The sequence below is a fragment of the Pseudorca crassidens genome, chromosome 6 (assembly GCF_039906515.1).
Source record: "Pseudorca crassidens isolate mPseCra1 chromosome 6, mPseCra1.hap1, whole genome shotgun sequence".
NCBI classification, from domain to species: Eukaryota; Metazoa; Chordata; class Mammalia; order Artiodactyla; family Delphinidae; genus Pseudorca; species Pseudorca crassidens.
Window position 1 is genome coordinate 72,063,328 of NC_090301.1, and position 26,715 is coordinate 72,090,042.

At 44.0% G+C, this 26,715-nt stretch overlaps 1 protein-coding gene across 8 annotated transcripts in view; it reads right to left on the minus strand.

Annotated features, from left to right (window-relative positions):
• TANC1 (tetratricopeptide repeat, ankyrin repeat and coiled-coil containing 1) overlaps positions 1-26,715 on the minus strand; it is a 233,235-nt gene that overhangs the window by 63,497 nt on the left and 143,023 nt on the right. For 6 of the 8 annotated variants that reach the window (XM_067741822.1, XM_067741816.1, XM_067741819.1 and 3 more), the window contains 3 exons: positions 25,403-25,507; positions 14,212-14,342; positions 12,986-13,172 (listed from right to left, as the gene is read on the minus strand). In XM_067741822.1, the coding sequence (XP_067597923.1) occupies positions 12,986-13,172; positions 14,212-14,342; positions 25,403-25,507 (423 nt within the window). Of the gene's footprint in view, positions 1-12,985; positions 13,173-14,211; positions 14,343-15,590; positions 15,987-25,402; positions 25,508-26,715 lie in introns of those variants that run through there. The other 2 variants (XM_067741817.1, XM_067741820.1) reach the window with 2 other exon arrangements.

Consider the following 26,715-nt stretch of genomic DNA (forward strand, 5'->3'; position numbering starts at 1 on the left):
CTTCCCCATGATCAATGGAAAGCTTTCTGGCCCGCACAGATTTTTATCAAAGTATGTTTCATACAGTGTATTTTAGTAAATTAGAAGAATGTTGCTTATCAGGGGAAATAAACTGCTAAATCATTCTACAGGGGAGGAAAAAGAAAACTCTGAGAAGAAGATAATGAAAAAGCTGTCTAAAAGTACCTGAGAGCTAACAGTAAATCTATGTAATTTGGAAATGATATAGCCTGTCTTTTAACAAAGATGAATTGCTCACAAAAGAATTCAAATCTCATTAAATTCCCTTGAACCTTTAAGTATTTTTCCCAAATTAATAACATTTGTGTATAAAGAGAGGGGGCAGGGCAGCACAATAGTTAATACAGAAGAGATGCAGGAGAAAAATCTATAAAACAAAAACACAATTATTAAGTCAAGCAGAAATTTGATCCTTAGAATTAAACTTTATAACATCTGTTCAAGACGATCCAGAGAGGCTGACGTGACTTTATTCCTTCAGCAGCTCAGAATGGAAACCTCTACGTAACCAGCGCCGAGAATACGCAAGCATGGGAAGGGACACTTGATGGCAGAATTAAAATTTAACCTCTTCGAAGAAAAACAGGATGGAAAAACATCTTGGCAAAAGAGGACGAATATGACGAAGGAAAGCAGCAGCATTCACTCCACACATCTACAAACAGCCACTTCTGACTTAAAGACGCTGAGCCATATGTGATCCGCTTGCAAGCAACACTGGCTTGAGTCCTTGAGAAGAGAGACCAGGTCCTCTGATCTTTATTTGGATCCCAGCAGCTCAGGCCCTTAACTGCAAGACTCAAATGGGAGTGCACAGGGTCAGAGGGCATTCAGGACCCAGCTGCCTGGATGAAGCTGCTTCTTCAACATACCCCGACGATACACACTTTACCAGCAGGCTGGTGAATTAGCTCCAACAGAGTCTGTCATCTAGGATCAAAGGGTCTGAAGGGGTTTGGTTTTGTTTATTTTTACAATGCTCTTTATGGTTTAGAAGTAAGGACAAAACAATTTCCTCCTGTGATGCGACCGACCGCAGGGTATCCTGTCCCAATTCTCAAACTATCTTTGCTCCTGCTGGACTTACCACCCACTGCTTATCTCCCTGTTTAAAAATCCCTTCTACATGCTGAAGCCTCCTTAGAGGATTCACCACGAGCTGATCCCTTCCTTTTCTGAGCACATACTCAGTGCTCAGTAAATGTTTGCTTATTCAACGAATGAGCAAATGAACAAACTACATTTAATCTCACTGTTATTGGTTCAGGATTGTTGACATTATGTCTCTAACCAAAGTGTAAGCTGATTTGAGATGGGCCTGTCACATCTTCAGGGTACCTGTCATTACTCCCAGCATTTCCAAGTTTTCTAGCAGGCGTATGAATACTAATCCCTCTATCTATTTGGAATCGATCACAGTCTTCATTGTGTGGTTTTTAAATGGATCATTCATATTAGCATACGTATATTAAGTATGACTCTTTCCATCCTAAAAATGCAGGTGGTGGTAGTAATAGCAGCAGTTGATATTTATTGAAGGTTACTGTATATATCATGGACTGTGCTAAGGGCATCACAGGAATACTCTAATTTATTAATGAGATTATTGCCTCAATGGTAATTAGTTACTAATGATAACCCTATTAATAAGCTGTGGTCTGGTTTTTATGTTGTGGCTGTTTTATCGGGGGGCACACGTTCTTAAGGCGAAAAACAAACAATGTCAGAGTGATGTTCTTTCTCCTTTGCTCTCCCGAAGTGCCAAGCACTTCAGAATCAAACCCCTAAGGATCTGATCCTAACTCAGACCTCAAGCAGTGGGAACAGAAACTGGGACTTCCCTACTCCCTGTTACCAGGGACAGCACCAGAAGCAGGGCTTCCGGAACCCAAGCAGCAGCTAGGCAGGGACATTCTGGTCAGGGCTCACGGGATGCAGGGACAGGCTGAACGCCCAGTTCTGTCAGCACAGCCACAGGTGCCCAGGCCCTGATGAGTGGCACCATTCAGGTCGTGGCAGTGAGCGGAAGGGAAGCAGGTAGAGGACGAAGGCCCCCAGGCAGCTGGGAAGAGAAGTCCCAGATGGGGCCACGATTTCAAAAGGAGGATATTACGAGTTTACAGTATGTTTGTAAGGAGGAGACTCTCCCACTGTCCTCAAGAAGTTCAACTAAGGGACGCGTTCCAGAGTCCACACTGAGCAGGGCCCTCTCAGAGGCAGGCAGGTGAGGAGCTCTGAAGCCAGGGCCCTCCCCCAAAGATGCTCCACTAAGATTGCCCCACTTCACAACATTCCTCCCTGGGATCCAGTACCAGACCCAGGCTGACGGCTGGAAGCCCCAGCAGTGAACTTTCATCTCGGTTCAGCTCTGAAGCAGATCCAGTGGGGCAGATGAAGGCCCCAGTTCTCCCACACGACCCAGGAAGCACACCAAAGAGGGAAACTCCACGTCTCCAAGAAAGGGAAAGTATTTCTTATAACAAATGACAAGCTACTCAAAAAATACCTATTCTTCTTCCAAGCTAACAGAAATAAATTCCTAATTAAGTTAACCCAGTCACCTTCAAGTTTTAACACACACAGGGCAACATCCTAACTATGATGTTTCTTTTTTAAAAAAAAAAAAAAAAAAAAAGCTCTAAAAAATCAGTGCCATTTGACATTTTCCAGAGACTGGATAATCTTGAAAAGTTCCCTAACAACTCAACTCAAAAATTCTAACATCTTATGACTTCAACTATTATAGATGCCAGTGTTCATCAATTAAGACTTGCCATCATCACTCAGGCTGGGTCTCAGTCACTCTGCAAACACACAGGATTCTGTAAAATGAGCAACTTATCAGGCCTTAAGTTTTACCAAGCTGCGAGGTTAGGCTGTGCCTTACAGGTCAGTATTAAATCAGGTTTGGCACTGCTCATTGATTCTCATGTGCTACTACTTCCGACTCTCCATGTAACTTGAAAATTCCTTTTAGCCAAGGACAGGGGGTTATCTTCCTCTGTAGAAACAGCACATTTAACCAGACCTACTAGTGCACTGGGCTATACCACCTCCAAAGCACTTTCTAATTATGTTAAGACATATACATGATCACCACAACACGAGAGAAGAGGTGGAAAGGCTGAGAACCATCAATCCCACTTTATAGATATGGAAACACACTGTGGAGAAACTGATCTCTCTCTGTCTCTCTCTCTCTCTCTCTCACACACACACACACACACACACACTCACACACACACAGAGTTAGTGGTATGTCCCAGTTCTTTTGACTGCACGTGCAGTGTGTATTAAAACTCCCTTTGCCTTGTACAATTCTCAACATGTAAAAGGAGTTCTGTAAAGTATCTGTGGCTAAAAAGTATTTTGCAGTTCATGAAATCTGCCTTGTTAAAAACAGCAGCCCCTGGGCAGGGGCTAGTGGAGAGAGGCCAATCATGGGCTCACAGCAGCCAGGAGGGAGTCTGACAGGGAGGTGGGGGAAGCAGAGAGAGAGACCCACTCAGTCATTAAACGTTTTGCTACATATGGCACTGCAATAAAATGATTCCTTCTCCTTCCCAACTTTCCCTCATCCCCTCTTTGCTTATTGAAGGTTCTTTCATATGTTGAATGTTCACTTGAAACAGAATTTAAAAAAAAACAAAAAAACAGTAAAGTCCAGGGCCCAGTAAGTAGTTTGGTGGGATCTAAATCAAGTTGTAGGTTTAAAAGAACATCAAGAAATAAATTAAGGGACTTCCCTGGTGGCACAGTGGTTAAGAATCCACCTGCCAGTGCAGGGGACATGGGTTCAATCCTTGGTCCAGGAAGATCCCACATGCCATGAAGCAACAAAGCCTGTGTGCCACAACTACTGAGCCCACGCGCCACAACTACTGAAGCCCGTGCACCTAGAGCCTGTGCTCCACAACAAGAGAAGCCACCACAATGAGAAGCCCGTGCACTGCAACGAAGAATAGCCCCTGCTCACCGCAACTAGAGAAAGCCCACATACAGCAAAGACACAATGCAGCCAAAAATAATAAACAGATAGATAGAAATACATTAAATTGACTATTTAACGTATTAGTCCAGAATTATAGATGGACTAATAGAATTACAGATGGACTAATAATTATAGACTAATGCATTAGTCCAGAATTGTTTAGAAACTAAGGGCCACTGATATCAAACGTATACACAGAGCCAAATTCTTCTCTCTCTTAGCTCTGGAAAAGACAAGAGGTGAAAAGTGCAAGGGGCTTGGTTCAAACTTTGGCTTTTCTTCTTTTGAGGACCCACAAGGGGGTATGTCTCTCTGGGCCCACTACTAGGAATGGGCACATTTTTGTCTTACCTTACTGACATCATCTTGTGTGTTTGATTGTATTTCTCCCTTTACACAGGTTACTAGGAATCTTAAAACTTTCTGCCCACTTATAAGCAAAATTAATAAAATCTTATGAACCTGACTGCTGACTTCATCTTTTCTCTCACTCTTTCCCAACTCATACCTTCCCTGAAAAAGAAAAATCTTGTTTTAGCAAATGCCTATGAGCATTTCAAATCCACTAGGGAGGGATGAAATATAAATAAATAAGTATCCCTAGGAAATAAGAACAACAATAGTGGCTAACATGAATATTATAATAGTGTTAATCATGTCCGGGTCCTGTTCCAAACTCTCTCCCTGGGAGAGAAAATTAGATAGAAGGGCATATGTAAAGTGCCTCGTATATCATAAGGACCCAAGAATGCTTTCCTCCCCATACAACTGAAGAAAAATAAAGTAGCACTAATAAAACCCAAACAAACATCTTTCAGCTTCTATATCCAGTTTAATGGTTGACGGGAAGAGTCTAAAAGTTAAAACACGGGACCGAAGAACTAGAGACCAAACAAGAAAGAAGTAGACCGGTTGCTTATGAAAGTGGAGAAAGGGAAGAAGTGAGTAAAAAAAGGAAAATCCAACTAGTGCAGACACTGTCTCTTTGACCCGACTGCATAAAGATCATCAGCGACTCTAGAAAGCGAAGAACGTCCCACCGAGGCTGGGGCAAGATCAAAGTGACAGGTCCAGGAAGCCACGGGCCCACCACCTGGTCCTTTGGACCCGACAGCACTCGGTGCACTCCTCTGCTGTGTACTCACGCCTCACACGGTTCAGGCTGCCGTGCCACACTCTGGACTTCCCTGAGTGACAAAGGGGGAAGACTGCAAGGATGAAACCAGCCTGCTGGGAACCTTCTGACCAGAAATGCCAGACTGTGCTTCTCCCTCTGCCCCACCCACATACTAACAAACCGCAGGGAACAAAGTCTGAGGCTTGCTGCTCTCACTTCCGGCAGCCCAGGAAGGCGAGCGAAGGCACTCACGTCTGGCAGGATGGGAGCAGGGGGTGGGGGGGTGGCCTGAGTCACCTCTGGCTCTTCCTCTCGCCACTCTGCGTGGACAGCAGCGCGTGGCTCCTCTGGCCAGCCCTGGGGAACCGCCGAGGGCCCTGCGCTTTGGCTCGTGACAGACAGATCTCTGTCCCAAATCTCTGGCTCAGTGCTCATGGCTGTGCACAAGGCGCACTCTGCTGTGACAGGCAGCGAGGCCAGGGGCCCGAGCCACAGCCACGCGGTCACAGCAGCGCTCCGTGGGCAGCTGGGCGGGGCAGTGGGGGAGGGGAGGACAGGCCTCCCCACTCGGCCACACCATTCCAACCTCAGCCCCACCCCACATGGCCCAGACTCAGTGGGACAGGGCAGGCAGTGGCCTCCGGAGAACGGCCTGCGGACCTGAACAACAGGAAGTTTTCTAGCAACAGCACGTGACACGGTGTCCCCGTAAGGCTTCGCATAACCCGAACACCAAAGGTCTAGACGCTGGCACTTCTGACTTAGTCCAATGACTCCACAGAATTCTGGATTCTTCCAGAAAAAAGCAGAAGGCACTATCAGGGGTTGGTATTATTATGCACCTATGGCATACACCTTCCATCAGAGGGCACTGCCATGTTTTAAACCCTTTTCAGCTAGTGACAACTTGCCCAAGTTTCAAAGGGCAGGAGACCACTCTTTGGTTCCACAGGTAAACAAGTTTTAAAGTAGATACTATGCCTATCTCTGTTGTCCCAGTACTGAAAAAAACGTGCTCCCGGTGTGCAGTCGGGGCCAGTAAATGCTTCCGACAAAACAGCCCGGAGAATCCAACCACGGTCTGAATACAAGTATAGCAAGCGCTTTGCTAACTTGCATCACCGCCAAGGACTCCTTTCCCATGTTAAGTACGTTACCAAATTATATATGTAAAAGCAAATTTTCCTCCTTCACCCAAGAGATTAAAAAGCTTCTATAATTAAGGATGATTTTTCAAATTGCAGGCAGTGTAGCAAAATGAATAGTGACACAGATTTGAAACACTCTAAATAGTTATTACCAAATCAATTTCAAAGCATTTCAATTTAGTAGCAAGCAGGGCAAGACAGGTGGCAACAAAGCAGTATTAGCATAAAATCAAAAGGACAGGAGTTACAACAAGTTAAAAAGGAAAATAAAGTACAATTAATTCCTCTTTGTGTGCCTCTCTCTGCATCTGATCATCTCCCTTGGGACACAAAGTCCAGGAAATAAAAGGTCTAAAGCTACCTCTAGAATCACTTTCATTTTACAAGCCTAGGAAGGCAGAGAAGAGAGATGCAGGAAGATAGAAGTCAGCCCATGGGTAACTTTTCTTTATGTCCTAAGCAACTGGGCAGAAGAACAAATATTATCAAACTCCAGCAAGGATGCTAATCAAGTGTCCGGTATTTCACTGCAAGCCACTTTTGCAGGAGCAATATTCCTGTGACGGTAATTCCCCTGCCTAAATATATACCAACACAGCCAAAAATAAAACAAATAAATTAATTAATTAAAAAAAATGTAGACCTGCCTCCCAGCTTCAAAGTGAGCAGCGGGAGAGCAAATGTAAGCTCCCTCCCCCACCCACCCCCCCCCCCAGAGAAAGGGGAAAGGCAGCAGGAAAAGCCTGAGTTCTTGCTTTACCCTCTTAAAATTCTGAGCACTTAATCATCCTGAAAGCTACCTGGCCTGGTGGAATGCGGGTGGCTCAGGTGTGGGGCAGCAGGGCAGGTGGAGACACACCTGATCTGCTGAGAAGACACACCCAGTGCAGGAGATGGTGGGGTGAGAGGTGAGATATGGCTGTCCTCCACTCAGAACTCCCTCCCCTCCCTTCATGGGGCTGTCCTAACACCAACTCTCAGAAGGAAACCCATCCAACAAGCTATGAAAGCCACTGGGAGATTATAAATGTCAGCAGGTACAAGCAGGTGGCAGAGAAAGGAAATGGAAGGCATGACTGACTTTCAATGGCCTCTCTCTCTGCCAGAATTTTTTAAATTGCTACCTGGAAATCCTTCTCCTGGGCACCTCTATCATTAATGGATAGGAAGGATTTATTATTGTTTTAAATCTTGATAGGAAAGCTGAGTTTTGTTTGTTTCTCCTCATCCAACATCCATCCTCTTTCTCCCTAAATAAATAGCCCATTTCTCTGAAATACATACACACACACATAAAATACTGAACATGATATGGACATAAACAAAAACTAAACAGTACCTTTAAATCAAGAAGTGCTTTAAAGCCTGCTATTCTCAGTGATGTTTTCCTTTTTTTAATCAGATTGGTTTTCACACAGATTCCAATGAATACACAGAGGCATACTATGTTTTATTGCACTTCACAGAAATTGGGTTTTTTTTCAAATTGAAGGTTTGTGGCAACTCGGCACTGAACAAGTCTAAGGGCGCCATTTTTCCAACAGCATTTGCTCACTTCATGTCTATGTGTCACATTTTGGTCATTCTCGAAATATTTCAAATCCTCTACCAACAAAAAGATTACAACTCGCTGAAGGCACCGATGAGGGTCAGCATTTTTTAGCAATAACGTATTTTTTAATTAAGGTAAGTACACTGTTTTTTTCTTTAGACATAATGCTGTTGCACACTTAACAGACTACAGTACAACTTTTATACACATTAAAAAACAAAAAAATTTGTGTGACTCGCTTTACTGCGATATTTGCTCTGTTATGGTGGTCTGGAATCAAGCGTGCAGGTCTGCCTGTACTTAATTTTTTTCTAAGCTGGGATTAATAGTCTACAATTTCCATTTGTAACAGTTGGAAGCAAGTTATATTCAAGGGAGTGTCACTGAGAAAAAATGTTCTTTCCACCATGGAGGAAATACCTTTAAATGCTACTTCTTTATAAAGTCTTCCTTTTCAAAGCAAATAATTAAAAAGCTGCTTCATGGTGACTGAGTACAGCTGCTGTCACATTTAGAAGGTTTTCACACTGCAGCTTTGAAAATCAGACACTAACTTCTAGGTAATGCCAATGATTTTATTATGTAAAGAGTAAGGAATTTTACTTTAAAAAAAAAAAAGAGGGCTTCCCTGGTGGCGCAGTGGTTGAGAGTCCGCCTGCCGATGCAGGGGACACGGGTTCGTGCCCCGGTCCAGGAAGATCCCACGTGCCGCGGAGCAGCTGGGCCCGTGAGCCATGGCTGCTGAGCCTGCGCGTTGGAGCCTGTGCTCCGCAACGGGAGAGGCCACAACAATGAGAGGCCCGCGTACCACAAAAAAAAAAAAAAAAAAAAAAAAGACATTTGTAGGGAATGTAGTTAATCCCATCCAGCTCAGACAGTATTTCTACATGACAGAATTATTAAACTTCTAAAGACATTTATGTTGGAAGAACTTGGAGCTCCTGAAACAGGATGCAGCGGGACTCCCCTCTGCATTACACCATGAACATGGGGCAGTGGGTGGAGAGGGGCCCCGCTAGGCCTTGGCCTCCACAGAGAGGGACTGGAAGGGGCCCAAATAAATTCCTCTACATGGTCATTAGCCTGCCCTTTCTCCTACTAAGCAATTCCCAAAGGAAATTCTCTTCGCCTGCAAATGAATCAAAACCAGTAGAAACAGAACCCAGGCAGGGCACCCTGTGGCAGCCTGAGAAGGCTGTCTGGGCACGTGGGAACACAAACTTCCCTTCACGGCATCTGTTGGGCAAAAATATTTAGACTGAATAGAATCATCATGAAGGAAGTCACCTTGAATAGTAAGGGGGAGGCCCAGGAATTTTTAAGGATGGGTTAGCATTGTTAGAAATTTCCCCTAAATAAACTGTGCTAATACTGTACGTGGAGCTCTGGTCTGAGCCCTGGATGGGAGCCTACAGCTTTCCCAAAGCTTGCTATGTCATGAGTTGTGTGCTCTTTACGTCAGCCCACCCCCAAACCTTTGCCACTCCAACCTGAGCTCCATGGGTTGATAAATCTCAAACAACTTCAAATGGAAAATTAAATGGAAAGCCTCTTCCTCCCTTCTCCAGGCCCTGTGTAATCCGGGACATGAATCTTAACCAGCCTGTTTTACAAGCAGCTGCAGGGCCTCCCAAAGCAGGAAGCCAACATATCTCGCCTTCATCGGTGCCCAATGGGATCACTGTGTTCTTGAATATTTTACTCTGTGGAACAGTTAAGATGCCCAAAGGCTACACCTTATAAAACAGACATGTTCGTCACTGCCCACCCCCCAGCAATCACAGAACCACAACTGAGTCACAGATCCCTGCTCCTTGAAGCGGCAACGGAACCTGCGTACCCTGTACTGATTCAGGAGGAAGCTCGTCCCTCCTCTGGCCCTGCCACGCCCACCTCTTCACAGAGAGCTGTGGGTAAGTCTGCCTGGAGATGAAATGCTTGTTTTTCCTTCTCCTCCCTACCACACCTCCAATGTGTCCCTTGGCAACAGGTTCTAATTCTGCAGGTCCCTGAAGGAGAGAGAACAGAGAAACACTGTCACCAGCACAGGGTTTCCCTCTCGGCCACCTATGGTCCTCGCTCCCTGCAGGAGATCAGGTGACCGGGCACGAAGCACAGTCGCATGAAGCAGGGGGTCTTTGCTGAAAGAGGGACTCAGGAACCTCTTCCCAGTTCCTCCCACTTTCATCTCAATCGTTGCCATTTTTCCTGTTCAGCCGAGTTAAGGGAACATGCTGACTGAGTCAAGGAAGGAAGGACAGCCTCAATGACATGAAGTGGGTCATTTAACTTTAACGACAAGACACAACTTAAAATACAGACGACATGAAAAGACTGGACAATGCCAACTTGGAATGGGAATCCCACATAGCTTCCTTAGAAACCAACTAAACCACTGCCTCCTGCAATGCAACTTGGTAAGTAGCCACAATTCTCTTTCCTTAATTTCTCATGCCCAACACCATGCTAGGAGCCCAGTAGACAGCCAGAATAAGATAAATGAGACCCCCTAACTATGTGGAGACAAAAGTAAATAACAAAACAAAAATAAGTAAACCGAGGGGCTTCCCTGGTGGCGGAATGGTTGAGAATCTGCCTGCCGATGCAGGGGACACGGGTTCGAGCCCTGGTCTGGGAAGATCCCACATGGCGCAGAGCAACTAGGCCCATGAGCCACAACTACTGAGCCTGCGCGTCTGGAGCCTGTGCTCCGCAACAAGAGAGGCCGCGACAGTGAGAGGCCCGCACACCGCGATGAAGAGTGGCCCCCACTAGCTGCAACTAGAGAAAGCCCTCGCACAGAAACGAAGACCCAACACAGCCAAAAATAAAATAAACAAAAAAAAAAAAAATTAAAAAGAAAAAAATAAGTAAATTGAAAATATTGAGATCTACGGAGAGCATGTAATAGGGGGACTCACTGGTCTGGGCTCAGCAGGGACTGTATTAAATCAAGTACTAATTAAGAGCCTCAATACTCCTGCAGTTCAGTCGTTCATTGACAATGCAGAAGACCAACCAGCACCTTTTCTTTTCCCTCTTTAGAACACCTTTAACATAGCAGCAATCTCTCAATGAGAGAAAGAGACAGAGTGAGAATGAATGAATGAATGAGGGTAGTTTTCTGTCATTGAAAGGGTTTCTGTCAAAACAAGAAATTGGCTTGGCCATAATCAGAGGCATGAGACGTCAAGGCCAGAACCCAGAATAAGAAGTAAAAGGCTGTCAAAAAAAAAAAAAAAAATCTGTAGCGCTAGCCAATTTCTTGAAGGAAGACAAACTCTGAGGAGGAGAGGACATTGCAGAAGGCTAAGAATGCTGTAAAGAAAGTCACCTGGAACAGCTAAAGCCACCACGGCTCGAAGTCCGCGCACCGCAACAAAAAGTAGCCCCAGCTCTTTACGACAGCGCGAGTCTGCGCGCAGCAACGGAGGCCCCAAGCAGCCAAAAATAAATGAATAAATAATTTGTAAAAAAAAAAGAAAGTCATCTGGCTATCACAGAATTAATACCAGAGATCCTTCGGTGGTGGGCAGCTCAGAGAGACGGGGCATGAAAACAGAGGTAACACTGGGAAAAATCTGTTAGACAAAACAGCAGGTGGGGAAGCAGAGTGAGATGAGAAAGGGGAATTAGCAGAATAAGCTCACTGGAAGGGCTTGAAGCTGAGTGAAAAGAATTCAAACCTGCTACAAAAACCACAACCCACCATTCACATGAAATGTCCAGAATGAGCTAGCCGGTCTGTAGAGACAGAAAGTCGATTACCAGTTGAGTAGGGCTGGGGTGTGCGGGGAAACGAGGTGTGACTTCTAAGGGTACAGGGTTTCTTTCTGAAGTGGTAAAAATATTCTGAAATCAGATTGTGGTGATGGCTGCACAGTACTGAATAAACACAGTCCACTCAATGGTTTAAATGGGTGAATATTGTGGTATGCAAATTATATCTCAATGAGACAACTCAAACAAAAAGGAAACAAAAACCCATAGAAGATCCTGATCCAAGTGAAAACTGAGGGAAGAGACTGCCTTCCTCGTGCTGACCGACCCCTCACAGAGCCCACTACCCAGTCCTAGGCATCTCACAGATCTTCTGGGGCAATCGCCAAAATAAAACTGGATGAACCTGCAGAGCTGGGTTTTTCAAATTACACTTGAAAGAAATTGCAGGCGACTGGAGAAAACAAAGCTCAAATGTCACTGCATTTGGTTACATACATAAAACATAAACTATCCCTCAAAGATAAGTGCATCACTTGGGCAACAGGGAGGGGCTGAGCTGTGCAGGAGAGCACTGGTGTCAGACAGCAGCATGGCCTCAGCACACAAGAGACCCGAACGGCTCCCCCGAAAGACACCAGGCTGCAGACTGGGACACACAGGCGCCCAGGCCCTCCTGCAGAAATGCGAACGCACTCTGTCTGGGATAGTATGTAAAGACAAGGGCTCTTAAATTCCCTGGTTGATGCTATTGTGAACATGGGACTAGAAACTACTGACCTAATCAGAAGCCTTACTTTTGATTTCCTTTGAGAAGGAAAGAAGTGTGCAAAGAATTCAATGAAATGTTGCTCAAGTCACCTAGTCAAGCAGCCTAAGGGTCAGGACTACACTCTGTCTCCAGACTCACAGCTCAGCACAAGCACACCTACTTTGTGGGTATGGGCGTGGGTGTGTGTGGGCAGTTAGGTTTCCTTAGAAACTCCTGGCCTCCGAACAGTGGTCAGATGCCGTTATAAGAAACTAAAGAACACACACCCAGAAATACGTGGGAGATCAGTGACCTTGAGACTGAGCTGGGAAGACTTCTCAATATGCAGGGATTTCCTTGCCCTACGGTGTGTCCTATCCAGACCCGATTCCCATCAAGTAGAATTGCTCAGTGAGGAGGGAAGATTTTTGTAACTTCCCAGGCCAGACCTGATCTGGAAAATTTTTTACCAAATGAGCCCAGGGTTATAAAAGTAAACACCAAGGAACGTAAAAGCCAATGCTTCATCCTCTCAGCTGTCCATGGAGCCGGTGCTATCTGCAAAGGACAGGGCAGGCCCGACCTTCAGAAACCGCGCATGCTAAAACCCTCTTAAGACGTGCCTGGTGAACGCTCTGGCTGAAACGCACGGAGCCAGTACATGACCGAGGAGTGAGCTTCTTACCTATGATTCCACTGTCCTTGCTTTCCAGGGTGGAACTAGGGCTGCTAATGGTCTCACAGGGACTTTTGTTGGCTGCCGTCTTGCTGACACAGCTATTCAAGGTTGAGCAGGGGCTATCGGTGCTAGGAGACGCGGTACTGCTTGTAAGTGTGGAGCAAGGACTGATGCCTTGGCTCAGAGCTGTGCACTGTAAGATGAAGGGAAGGAGGAGTTAGCGCAGCTACACATCCCTTTGTTTTTGATGCTGAAACAATGAAACTACAAACCGGAAAATGGAAAACAGTTTTGTTTTGTTCTTCAAATCTAGCGATCTTAATATATACGGTCTTCCAACATTTAAAAGAGAAATCTCCTAGTTCTGTTCCCCCGACTTTGCCATCTTCTTTTTTCTTAAAAGGGCAGTCTTAGAAATAATTTAGTGGGAATGTGCATTTAGTAGAGCAGAAATAGCAAACAGGCAGACTCCCTTTCATTTAACGTCTGCAGAAGACAAATGGGTTCTTTGACCTCTGTGCGTTAAATCTGGGAATTCTGTTTTTGTAATGTTTCACAAGCACTGCAACCTGGTTCGATTCCTTAAGATTTATGGGCTCTGCGATCAGGGGAAGGAGACGGGTGGCCACTGCGATCTTAATCAATGCATGACACCCTCCCTGAGACCCTCGCAGGGGGCAGAGGCTCCGGCCCCTCGTTGCTATTCAGACGTACACTTCTCATCTCAGATGTGGCAGGCTGCTGTTCCCTAGGAAGGGGAGTGCTCCTCCGTAGATGGACCATTTGATCTCATTTTATTTTGTCTCTATATATAATCTCCTATAAATCTTTTCCTCACCCCACTGACCCTCCAAAATTTCAACGGATAAAAATGCACAGGAAAGCGTACACCAAAGCAGCCAGATGAGAAGAACGGTGCTATAAAGATAAAAGTAGTGTCGTTACTAAGGAATTCTCTCAGCCGCTTTAATTCACTCCGCTACTCTTCTCCGGGTGCTGATCAGGTTAATGTGGACATTTTCGTAAATTCTACACCCTTCTGCTTCTCCTCACCGCCCCAACCTCAACTACAAAGATTCACAAACACACTGTTGAAATGCATTTCAACACGCAGCAGCCCAGACTCATTTGGCCCGAACAATGACCTCCCCACTCAGGGAGGGGGGAAGACGGTCATGCCTTCATTCATCCCCTGAGCAAGTATGACATGCAGTGTCCTCCTCGGGCATTACCATGGTTTCGTTTTTTTCTTCAATGGTGATGTGTGTGGAGCTTGGAATCCCTTCTCCCAGTAAAAATCCCAGCCTTGTCAACAGTTCTTGAGCGGCTGGCGAACAGCTCGGTTCGTTATCGGCCTTCGCTTCTGGAAGAAAGAAAGAAAACAATGAAAGACACCCCTCTCTGGAATTTCAGTATCGCATCTGGAGGAGTTGGCATTACAGCTGCCTGTCTGGTGCTTCTGCGTATTTTTATAAAACGCACAAAGTTTGACAATGCTGCCTGTCCGCCAGCAATACATTCTAATTAAGAGACTGTGACAGGTTAAGCAAACAGTAAAAGAGAAACTCCAAGTGCAAAGGGTGAAATTGTTGACCCGAATCAGGAGACACGGTGTCATTTTCTGATGGCAATTCCTACTTCCATGGCATGAAAAATGGGTACTTCAGACACCAAAGGCAGAAAAAGGCCTACTCCTCTTACTCTTGAAGAGCACAGTGTGTCCAATGCCAACAGGAGGCTGAAATAAAGTAAAATCCAAGTGGCATGCTGCCAGAGCTATTAGATGCGGGGGCAGAGGGGGACTGAAATGCAAGCTCTCATTTAACAAGAAAGAGGCATGACCACTTCAGTGGAAACTTCCTGTGCACACCCCCTAGGAGTGAAAGTCAAAACCAGAATTCCAACCCAAGGGTCAATCATCAGGGATCCACGTTGAAACAAAGATCTTAAGTCCCAGTGAACTGTGTCCTAAGAGACAGGGCCCAGTAGTACACCCTGCTGTCCATGGGGAGGTGCAGAAAAATGGGTTGTCTTCTCAGCACACTCCACAGTAAGGCTGGAAGCACGTTCCACCTGAAGGTCACAGGGCATGTTTGGATGCCCTAAGCCTGGTCATCTTGCTCGGTGCACTCGAGATAATTTTATTGTTGGACTTGACTTAAATGTTGAGCTGTAGATTAATCTTGTATCCAAAGCCTAAGGGAACTTAATTTTGGTGGACAAAATGATATTCACATCATTCTAACAGCTCTCTTACAGTTTTAAGTCAGCATCCATCAGGGAATGAAATAACGTATAAAGTTAACTGTGCCTACAAAAGTTAGAGCTTAAGAACAACATACAACCCGTAACAGTCGTTCCTCTTAATGTTTTGTTGTTTTTTGTTAATTGTCTAGGTACCTAGATCCATACCTTCATGAACAATTTTCCCTGGATGTGGAAATCTACAGATAATAGGTCACAGAAAAATAAAATGAGGAAAGAACAAATTCGAGATATTACTTTTGAGCTACAACATCAACCCCAAAGTTCAATGCTAACTTTGCCTTTTGTAAGGAACTACAAAAATCAACATAAGCAGAGCTGAGAAGACCATCTGTATTATACTCACCCACATTATGAGTTTTGCTAAGTCATGCTCCCAGGATGGCAGCTGTAAGAGGAACTAGGCTGACTGTATCCTCAAAGAAGGAAAAGTACCCCACCCCTTGGCTTGCTCTCAAAAGCTCCCAATGTTTAGGGTGAGAAGAGCTGTTTCCCAGCTTGGACAGTTTTCAGTTGCTCTAGAATACTGCAGAGATAAAATAACCAAGGCTTGATCGTTGTGGGTTAAAAGAGCCCTGATGTTTCTGGATCATTTGAGATAAACCCATAACACGAAGGAGCAGTGGCCCCAAACCAATGACAGGGGTAAGGAAGCCACCCCAGAGCAGGTCAACCACACCCTCAAAGCTACTCTACAGAAGGTCCCTTCCCACCAGAGATCTCCAACCACATTTTGACTCTTAAGGTACATGGGCACTGGGGAAAGGAAACCAGGAACCAAACCAAATCAGCATGACCCAGGCACACCCAAGGGCTGGACCACTTCAGAACAGGATCAGTGCCGCCCTCCCCTGCCCCAAGGCTCAGGCAGGGCAGCTACTTTATCTTAGGTGTGGCAGCTGGACGGGAGGGAGAGAACAGGATGCAGCTGGAAAGGGGAAGAAGTGGGTGAGGGGCCAGTACTCAGCACTTTCTCTACTCCACACCCCACTTTCTTTTCAAAACAATCTCTACACTGCTTCCCAATTGTGACCTGCCCCAGAATGTCTAGCTTCTGGTTCAACCTGAAACACTCTGGGGAGAGAGCCAAAAACTACTCCCAGTTGGCAGCTGCCGTCACGAAATTTACCCTGACTACAAACAGGGCCACAGCCAATGGCTCACTCTGAGACCCGCATCCTGTGTAGGTCCTGGGTGGGAGGGGGGCCGGAGGCAGCAGATTCACCCCAGATTGTCAAGGTTTTCATTAAGAAAATAATAATTTTATATACGCATATCACTGTATATATATATATATATATATATATACACACACACACACACACACGTGTGTGTGTGTGTGTGTGTGTGTGTATAAATTCAAAGACAACTAGTCATCTAAACTTCCCCCCTTCAGACAAGTTGGGGAGCAGTGGCCATTCCAGTCTCCTGAAGAGACAAGAGATGCCCAAATTCATCATTAACTTGTTCTCTTAACTGTTCAATCTGGTCTTTGTTGCTACCAACGTTCCAAAAATCTACCCAGGTTTGGGAGGAATGAACAGATGTTCTTTATTGCAGTTTTGGCATCCATTAAGCCACTACAATTTTCTTTCTTCCAGAAGCTTCCCAACTGTCTTTTCATATTACTCTTTCTACTAAAATGTCATCCTAGTGACCTTCCCCTCAGAAGTCGCCTTTGGTCTGAATTCCTTAATCCACGTCAAGCTGTCCGCATCTTTCCTTCCCTAATGCACAGAGTGTCTCTCGCTGAACTTTTCATTCTGGCAGAAGGACCCCTGGGTGAAGTGTGACAGTGCCATTTTGGGGGAGATGAGTTGCCTGGGAACACACACTGATACACTCGACTGTGAAATGGAAATGTATTTGTCCTTCCATAGTCAATTACCAAATACTGAGATTTGAACAGTCAGATAGGATTTTCTTTGAGCTAATGATTCCAGAACGACTCCCAAACCAAAATTCAATGGGATACTCTAGATAGTCTATTTTCATTTGTGTAGTTAATATTAAATCACTCATCAATAATGGGTGTACCTTACCCCACAGCAGTGGGATAAGGGCTGGAGAGAAAGACCTCATCTCTTAGCAATGCTTTCACATCTCATAGATTTAAATAGCCAAAGAACTTATGATGACTGTAGCTGGAGGTGAGAGAGTATCTGGCCTCACACTCCCTAGGAACCCGTTAGGTAAGTGGAGAGCGATATTCCTCCCAATAATGTTCTCATGAAATCCTTGCTATTACACCACTGTGGAATAATCACATGGAGAAAGGCAAAGGGAATTTCTTTGATCACTCCCTGCCTGGCTCTTTTCACCTGTTCACACCTGTTAGATCACATCTGGGGTGCCAACATCCAGGTACGGTCCACAAGGTGACTGGCTCCATCCTAACTTCAAACCTATTTGTCCCCTTAATAACCATCCCCTCACCCTCCCCCCCTACAGACTCAGAGGAAAAGACTTCCCCACACTAAAGCTATTCTGGATCCCTTACAGCGTGAGCCTCTCTAAACCTCAATTTCCTCATCAGGGAAGTGGCCATCACCTACTTCTTAAAGATTGTGAAGCTCAAAACAAATGTGAGAAACATCTTATGAGCCGAATATCTTTGAGATAAAACACTGTACCAAAGTTGGTCATTAGTTCTACCAATTTTAACACCAAGAGCCCACTTTCTCACTATTACTTCATTTTCTGTTTTCATGGCTTCCGTTCTATATTTAATGTGCATATATTTCTCTTTACGGAAAAAAAAATAGTTTTCTGTTTAGAATTTTTCTGCCTTAATTTAACTTTTTCTGAACTCACTATTCCTTCAAGACAACAAATCCCCTCCTGCTATCAAACTGTTCCAACTTGGCCCACACTTAACTGCTTTCATTTCCCATATAATCATTCTGCCTTCTTTAAAGCCAGACGCTATTAGAACCTTGGAAGTGCCTGGGGATTACCAGTGATAATGCCGTCAAGAGAAGCCTTTTCTCCACTCTCAGTCTCCTCAACCTCAACAGAGCGCTGGGCACTGTTGATGACGCTTGGCTATTCACTAGCAGGTAACCGTGAACCACTGACTTAACATCAGCTTCCAAGACAGTACTTCTGAATCAAGTCTGTTAAGTGAGACACAGCCTTGATTGATGTTAAATCCCTTCCTCTGCCTCTACCTGTCTAGGACCTGCTTCTTGCTAAACCTCTTGCCTTCCTTGCCTTCTACTCCACAAACATTTTCCTGTTTCTTTCTGCTTACTCCTTCTCCTAAGGCATCGCCATTCCCTCCTCCTTCAATTTCCAAAAATACTATTTACAGAGGAGCATCTATCCATGAACCTGATCTGGTTCTGTCAATAACTGGTTTCTAGTCTGGAATACCAAAACATAGTTATCGTATAAGTTATCTTTAGGCTTTTCATCTCATGCATCCCACACTGAAATTGTTACCAAATCTTACCATTTCCTGTTTCAAAATGTTTCCTGAATTCGCCTTTTTCTCTTCAGTCACACTGCCGCTTTAAGTCCTCATCCTCTCCAGTCTAGATAACTATTAGTCTGTGAATCAATTTTCTCACCTATTTTTATTTTCTCCCTCTCTTTTCCTTCCTCTAAGCCAGTGGTTCTCAAATCTTTTAGTATCAGAGCTCACCGCTAAAAAGTAAGAACTCCAAAGAGCTTGGGCTTATATGGGTTATGTCTATTGATATTTAGCATGTTTGAAATTAAAACTAAGAATGTTAAAATCTCTGTTAATCCATTTTGGGTTAATAAAAATTACACTAACAAATAATATTTTTGATAATAACCGTATTTTAATTTAAAAAGTTAAGAATGGCATTGTTTTACATTTTTGCAAATTCTTTTTAAGGTCTGATTTAATAGAAGACAGTTGGATTCTAATGTCTACTTCTGCATTCAATCTGTTGTGATAGGTTCTATGGGTTGAAGCATGTGAAGAATTGTGGCTTTAGAGAACAATGTATTGAACAGTTGGGAAAGGGAGGAACCTTTCCAGTTAATTACATATATTCTTCTTTGACACCTCCCCAATCTGACAAGTAGCAATTTCTTAAAGGTGAGTTCCAATGTTGATCTGAATCTGAATCAGTGAACTTCTGTACTCTGTTACAGTAAAATCCAATGGTCTGTTTTATGCTTCAAATGGATTTTACCCATGCAAGATTTTCTAACATCATGCACTGGGTCATTTGGAAAATACTGGTTTTGCAGATCTTGCAAGTGTTGACACATTTTATTATACAACACCAAAATATCACACTCATTAACATCACCACAGATCTCAATAGCAAAGTCTTGGGAAGCCATCAAGCTTTTTGCGACAGATGCAAATTCCCCAAAACCTAATTTTCATTCGAAAGGTCAAATTGTATCATTGGCAACTAATCCCTGTCAGGATTTTTTGTTTGTTTTTTTAATTGAAGTGAGGTGTTCATTTTGTTCCTTTTCGAGGAAACATGTCAAATACCCAATTCTGAATAACCCTGATTTGTCAGTTGTACTTTCAAGTAAAAATGATGTTCTTTTTTTTTTTTTTTAAAGAAAGGCTAGTTCAGCTTGCAATTCAAACAATTACACAGGGGCTTTTCCTTGAGACAACCATCATACTTCAGCACACAGTGGACGCTGCTTTCTGCGGACTTCCCATTTCATCACACAGAATATTAAAAAGATGGGTATTCAAGGGTCAAGACTTAAAATTCATTATTTTTAGGGCTTCATTCAAGGACATTTTTCAGTGAATTATTATTTCTGCTGCAAGTGGGTGTTGGTAAAAAAAAAAAATACCACATGTAGCCCTAGAATAGCAGGAGCCCCTACTTTAACATGTATTAAGGCATCAGAAGTCTTACCAACAATTGCCCTTGCACCATCACTGCAACTGTCAATGCAAAAGAAATGGAAATATCTTAGTGTTATTATGCAAAGAGCTGTGACTTCACAGACCCTGTGCAAGGGTCTCAGGGATGCCTAGAAGTCCATGTCCCACTCCTGTAGAACCTTTAAGTCTTCAATTGTACTAAATTCTCCCTTCTCATAAAAATAATAAATAAAACCATAGTCGCAGACTCCCTCCACCCTACTAACTGATCTCTCATCTTCCCTTACTTGCTCAGCTTCTTAGGCGGAAAAGATAACCTCAGCAATTCCATTTCCTTATCACATACCTACAACTTAAACTCATTCACCTTCACAAGCCTCCTAAAACAGCCCTATTAGGCACAGTAACTCTCTTTTCATGCCCCATCTCCTCTTTTGATTTTCCTGTAAATTTTTGACCTTGGCAGATACTCTGCTCTGCAAGGAAGAAAGTGGCAACTGTCACATCAGACACTCAGAGGGGAAACCCATGGACACTGTGTGGTCTTGTGGGTTCTTCTACCCTTTTGCTGGTGCTTCTTCCACCTTATTCACAGCTCAAAAATAAAATACCAGAGGTTTTCAGGTCTCTTCTCTCAATGACCTTTTCCCTAGTGTAATGCACCTAACCTCATCACGTTCCCTCTAAGTAAAAGGCTGCTCAATTTACCGCCTGAGCTCTTTCTTAAGCCCCAGTTTGATTTTTCCAACTGTTCATTGGACACTTTTGCCTAGATGTGCCCAGACCTCAAACTCAACATGCCCGAAACTGAACTCAAACCAAAATGGACAGGTCCCTCTCTCCTAGTGTCTGGTTAATGTAGTCTCAAAACCCTGATGTCATCATCTTTGTCTCTTATGGCTTCCAGATCCTTGCAATTCCTCAGGAATCTTCCTGTATCACTTTTTTCCTGATCCTGTTCTAATTTTTTTTTTTTTTTTTTTTGCGGTACCCGGGCCTCTCACTGCTGTGGCCTCTCCCGTTGCAGAGCACAGGCTCCAGACGCGCAGGCTAGGCGGCATGGCGCACGGGCCCAGCCGCTCCGCGGCATGTGGGATCTTCCCGGACCGGGGCACGAACCCGTGTCCCCTGCATCGGCAGGCGGACTCTCAACCACTGCGCCCCCAGGGAGGCCCCTGTTCTAATTTGAGATCTTATTCTCTCACTTAACTACTGAAATCATTTTCTAACCATTCTCCCTGACTCTAGTCCCTTTCCTGCCCCACTCCATCCTATACTTTGCCAACAAGTGAATCAAGGCATAGTACTCCAAGCAAGTCTTTCCCGGCACAGCACCTCCATCTGCACCCGACTGGTCACCCAGCTTGGATTAGTCAACACTACTCCCTCACCCCTGTACTATAGTTACTCTGTATATATATGTCTTTAATCCCTGACCAGACTCTAAGCCTCCAAGAAAAAAGGACCTATGCTTGATAACCCATCTCAAATAGCATCCAACACAGTACTTTTCACAGCACAAGAATTTAATATTTATTCAAGGGAATGCAGAACGAATGGCTACTCTACCTCTAGTCTCTCCTCCACTACACACATACCAGGGATGTCCCCCTTCTGTACCTCCATCTAACTAAAACCTTATCCAACCATCGGTCAAGTGCTGCATCACCATGCTAAGAAGCTGAAAATTAAAAAAGCAGGAGCAAGGTTACCTCTCGGGAAAGGAAGAGAAATGTGATCAGGAGGAAACACAGTCATGTTTTATTTCTTAAACTGAGTAGTGGGTAGACAGGTACCATATTCTTTATACCTGTTTCATTCTCTACATCTTTTTGAATGTTTATAATAGTGATCAAAAGCATAAGGCATCAATGTGTACTTAAACATATATCTAAAAAAGATTCACTCCTCCCAGTAAGATAGTCCTGCATTTAATTATTCTGCTGTTTCATATGTGTTGGTTTTACTTGCTAACCACACTGCTAGAAAAAAAAGTTTCATCGTATTTTAAGACTTCACCAAGCAATGACTCATAAGACTAAAACTTTCTCACCCCTCCCCATCAAAGCTTGCTTAAGTAGCTAAGGATAGATTGAAGCAAACCTAAATGGATTATGGTTGCCCCTAATTCCAAGAAACATAGCTGTGAATCCTATTATAATCTAATAACCCTCCGTAATTTATCTAGTTTTCTATTTTCCCTTAAGGCAGAGGTATTGTTTTGTGGGTGACATTTTCCCCTTAAACAATACGTTGGTTTAGCAATAGGAAGCTTATTTGTGAAGAACATACTCTATATGACACATAGCTTATTAGGATCATTTGACAGGAAAAAGGGGATTGTATTTTGTTTGAGGACCTCACTAAGTCACTCTTTTTGTCAGAGTAGAAAGTGCTGTTTTTCCAAAATATTTTAAAATACTGAATAAAGTAGAATCTCTTTCCATAAAGATGTTTCCAGGTTAATGTAAACTTTAATAAACAGGTTCTTTGCTTATAATAAAAATGTTCATCTGCCCATATCATATATCCCACTACCCAGATGGCTAAAATAAGCAGATTACACATAAATACAACTGCTTATAAGTTCATGGATAAATTCAAAGTGCTCATTGGTTTTGTTTTACTTTGATTTAAATTTCAGAGAGCTAAGAGTCAAGAATTTATGGAGCAACACGACCATAAAGTGAGGCAGCTTAGTCTGGAAAGGGTATTTCAAACATCTAGGAATAACTTGATATTTCACGAGTCTATGGGAAATTTCAAAAGCATTTCGTGAGGGGCTGTCGTCAATAGTTTGTTGGTCTGGGGATTACTGAAATGCTATTATTGACAGAATCCAGAAAAGTGTCTTAGAGACTTTTTAAAAATGCCCAAAGGAAATACGGAAAGTATAAGCCCAAATTTTAAATTAAAACTTAAGTAATGCTGCTACCATGAAACCCTAGAAATTAGGATTTAGTCCATCATGCATGCATCTGTACATGCTTGGGCTAATACTCAAACTCAATTAGTTTTAGTTTGCTCCAGCCTCGCCTTCAGATTCAGTGACCTGGACATAAAATTTGTACTTTAATATGGCAAACTTAATTAACCCCACTGAAATGTAAAGGATTCCATGGGGATTACAAAACACACCATCGTTTACTAATCATCAAGTTAAATTTTGTTAGGCAACCACCTCTTCATCAACCAACAGACAACTCTCCTGGGGCTTCCACCGGCTTCGTGGCTAGCCACAAAAGACCACGTGCCCGCAAGCATGAACTACGCCCCTTTCCCGACGCCCAAAAAAGGGGAAATGTATCCTGCTTCTTAATTCTAGGTGAGACTTCTGGAAACTCCTGGTGTGTATTCGTAGCCCGGGTATGTCATAATTTCAGTCCCCATGGAGACTGATGATGCTGAATCCAGGAGTCAGGGTCTCGAGAGTAAGCCCCTCTGTAAGCAGACCGCAGGCTACACCAACAATATCAATCACGCTGCTTGAATTTAGCTCAGCTGGCAGCCAAGCGTAAGAATACCTCCTCCCCTAAGAAAGCCAATTCTGCCTTGGGCAAGGGCAGAAAAGTTCACAGCGGGAACTGTTTTATAACCTCTTTTCTTTGCCCAATAAAAATCCCAAATTTGTCCTCATTCTTACCCCAAGGGGAGCCCTAAACTCTAGACAGGATGTCAACAGGACTCCTGGCCACCGAGGAAGGCGTCACATAATGGAGTTCACACCAGCCAAATGGCAGGGGCGTAACCAACCAGGACTCCAAAGGCAGGTGGGGATGAGGGTAAGGGGGGGGCAGGCTTATTCTGAAATGGGCAGACAGCTCAGTAAATTCAGATTATTGATACTCACTTCAGAGGAACAGGTTTTCACTTTCTTTTTGACACCCAGAATAGAAATGAGCGAGAAGATTGACCCACAGACACCTTGCACACGTGAATTCACAACCAGGAGGGTCCTCATGTCTGCAGGGTTTCCGGCTATCCTGACCAGACAGCACTGTGGACCCTCGCCCCTCTGCACCACCACACACCTGGTGCCCTGCCCCTCCTCAGCACAAATCCTAGTGGGAACCTCTTACCTAAACCAAACGGCTGGGTGCCTGAACAGAAGGAAAAAGGGTGGTATTTCTCATGCCAGGATGCAGGCAACAGCATCTCTTCCCTGCCCAGAATGCTCAGTTCCCGGTCCCATCTCGACCCCCGCCCACCCCAAACTCCTATTCTTGATTTTCCTCTCCTGCCAACCCCTCACACTCAGCTCATTTTTAGCTTTATTTTCACCACCACTACTGCCACCCCACTCCATGTTCCTACCATGCCCTACACTTCGTACCCACTCCCTCCTATGCCTCAGCAGAAACATGAAATGCACATACAGTGGTAGAACATAAAGAAGCTATACCCCTCTCCACCCACAATTAGGGAGAGGAGGATGCCAGGTCTTCCAAGGTGGAAATATGGGTGAGTTTTCTCTTTCAGCATTACTACATAAACCTGTGTGCATATTGGGGGTACAACAGGCTTCTCTACATATGCCAGGATTCTTAACCATGTGTTTCTGCAGGAAAACAGGATGTAAGTTCAAAACACATAAATTAAAGACCTTAGAGTTGTGAGTTGTGGACACAACCCCCCACCCCAGAGAAAGAAACAAACAGGTACATTCTGGAATCGATTAAAAAAATAAAGAACTATTAATACATCTACGAAATGCTAGAGTATGTACCGTCTGTTACACGTATTTCCAGATATAGGGAAAAAAGCAAAATATAAAGTGTCTTCATGAAAAGTTTCAATCAATTTGGATATTTTTTTTGCCTCTACTTCAACATTTTCTGAAGAAAAACTTTTGATGTTTAAAAAAAAAATAAGCAGCTTTCAAAAGTTACCAAATGCTTTTAAGAAAGCTAGTTATTATAAGCTTTGTCTAGCTACAGTTTCAGCTTTTCAGCCAAAGCCTGCTGTTGAATATTCTAAAACGATGGAGCACTAAAAAACAAAACAGAACAAAATCTTGGAAGCAGTCTACTGGCTGGCTTTTCATGTCCCCCCAAACCAGGAAGGTCAAAATTGACAGGAAGTTAAGTCTCAACCTGTAAGCAATGCACATGCACCCACTCAACTATTCCTACACTGTGTACATAATCCCAAGAATTTACATTAACGAAACAGATCTCTGTAACTGCCCAAGGAAAACCACCTCCCAGATACATTCAGTTTAGCAAAGCACTCCTGCAAGAGGCACTCAAGTTTTCATTCAGAAGTGGAGTATCATGGTGTAAAATCTTGAGGGGGGAAAATCATTGAAAACATATTCTTACCATTTTCACTGGGCTCTGTTGACTTGGGCACGTCTCGGAACGGGATTATGACTGTATCTCCAGGCACTCTGGGGCTTTCCACATACTTGGGCTTCCTGACGGGACCTGCAGTGAGAAAGATCTGAGTGTGGCTAATTTTTTCCAGCTGCAAACAAAGCTTCAGAACGTACAGTGTGTGTCCTCACCAGGACCCAGATAGGCCTAAAGGAAGAGCCGGCCCCTTCCCCTCCCTTGAACACACACACAGTCATTTCAGTACAGATGTAAGAACGGCCAGTCTGGGCTGCCAGAGAAAGGGCTGTAAGCTCAGCTTGGAGAATATAAACTCTGACAAAAACAAAAGCTGCTCTTTTGCTGTGCAGTCTCTACAGCTGTCTTTGGTGTATGTCACGTAAGTGATTTTGACATGTCCAGACCTGGATGGCTCATGGCAAAGGGTTTTTTATTTGGAATTTTTCTCTAACTGGGACCAAGACGATCAGGTTGCTGGTATCTCCAAAGTCAGGAGGCAAGGATTACAAACAGCCAGGCTATAACATCAATATGCTCTGCGTGGCCACAGACCGCAGGCATTTTATCAGCCTGGTGACGCAAAGCAATTGTGTGGGGCAGGGAAGCCGGCTGGTTTCTTGGTAGCTGACACAGCTACCTTCGGAAAGGCAGAACAGGCAGTCCGGCATACGATTCGGGGACACAAGAGAGCCTGAGAATCGTCTCTCTCACCTCCCCTTCATCCCCAACTTATCATCAGAAGATCTGGAATTCTGAATTACAACGAATGGAACCCTCACACGTTGCTGGTGGCAATGCACACACGCAGCCGCTTTGGAAAACAGCTGGGTGGTTCCCCAGAAGTTTACACAAACAGAGTTATCACACGGCCCAACAAATCCACTTCTATGTAAATGTATGTTCAGACAAAAACCTGTACATGAATGCTCGTAGCAGCATTATTCATAACAGCCAAACGTCCATCAACTGACAACAAAATGTGATATATTCATACAATGTAACATTACTGGGCAATAAAAAGAAGTACTTATTCATGCTACAACATGGACAAAGCCTGAAAATATTTTGTAAGTAAAAGAAGCCAGGGACTTCCCGGCAGTCCAGTAGCTAAGACTCCGTGCTTCCAATGCAGAGGACGCAGGTTCGATCCCTGGTCAGGAGGGAACTGAGATCCCACGTGCCATGCGTTGCAGCCAAAAAAAAAAAAAAAAAAGTAAAAAATTAAGTAAAAGGAGCCAGTCCCCAAAGACCACATGTTATATGACTCCATTCATATGGAATGTCCAGAACAGGCAAATTTA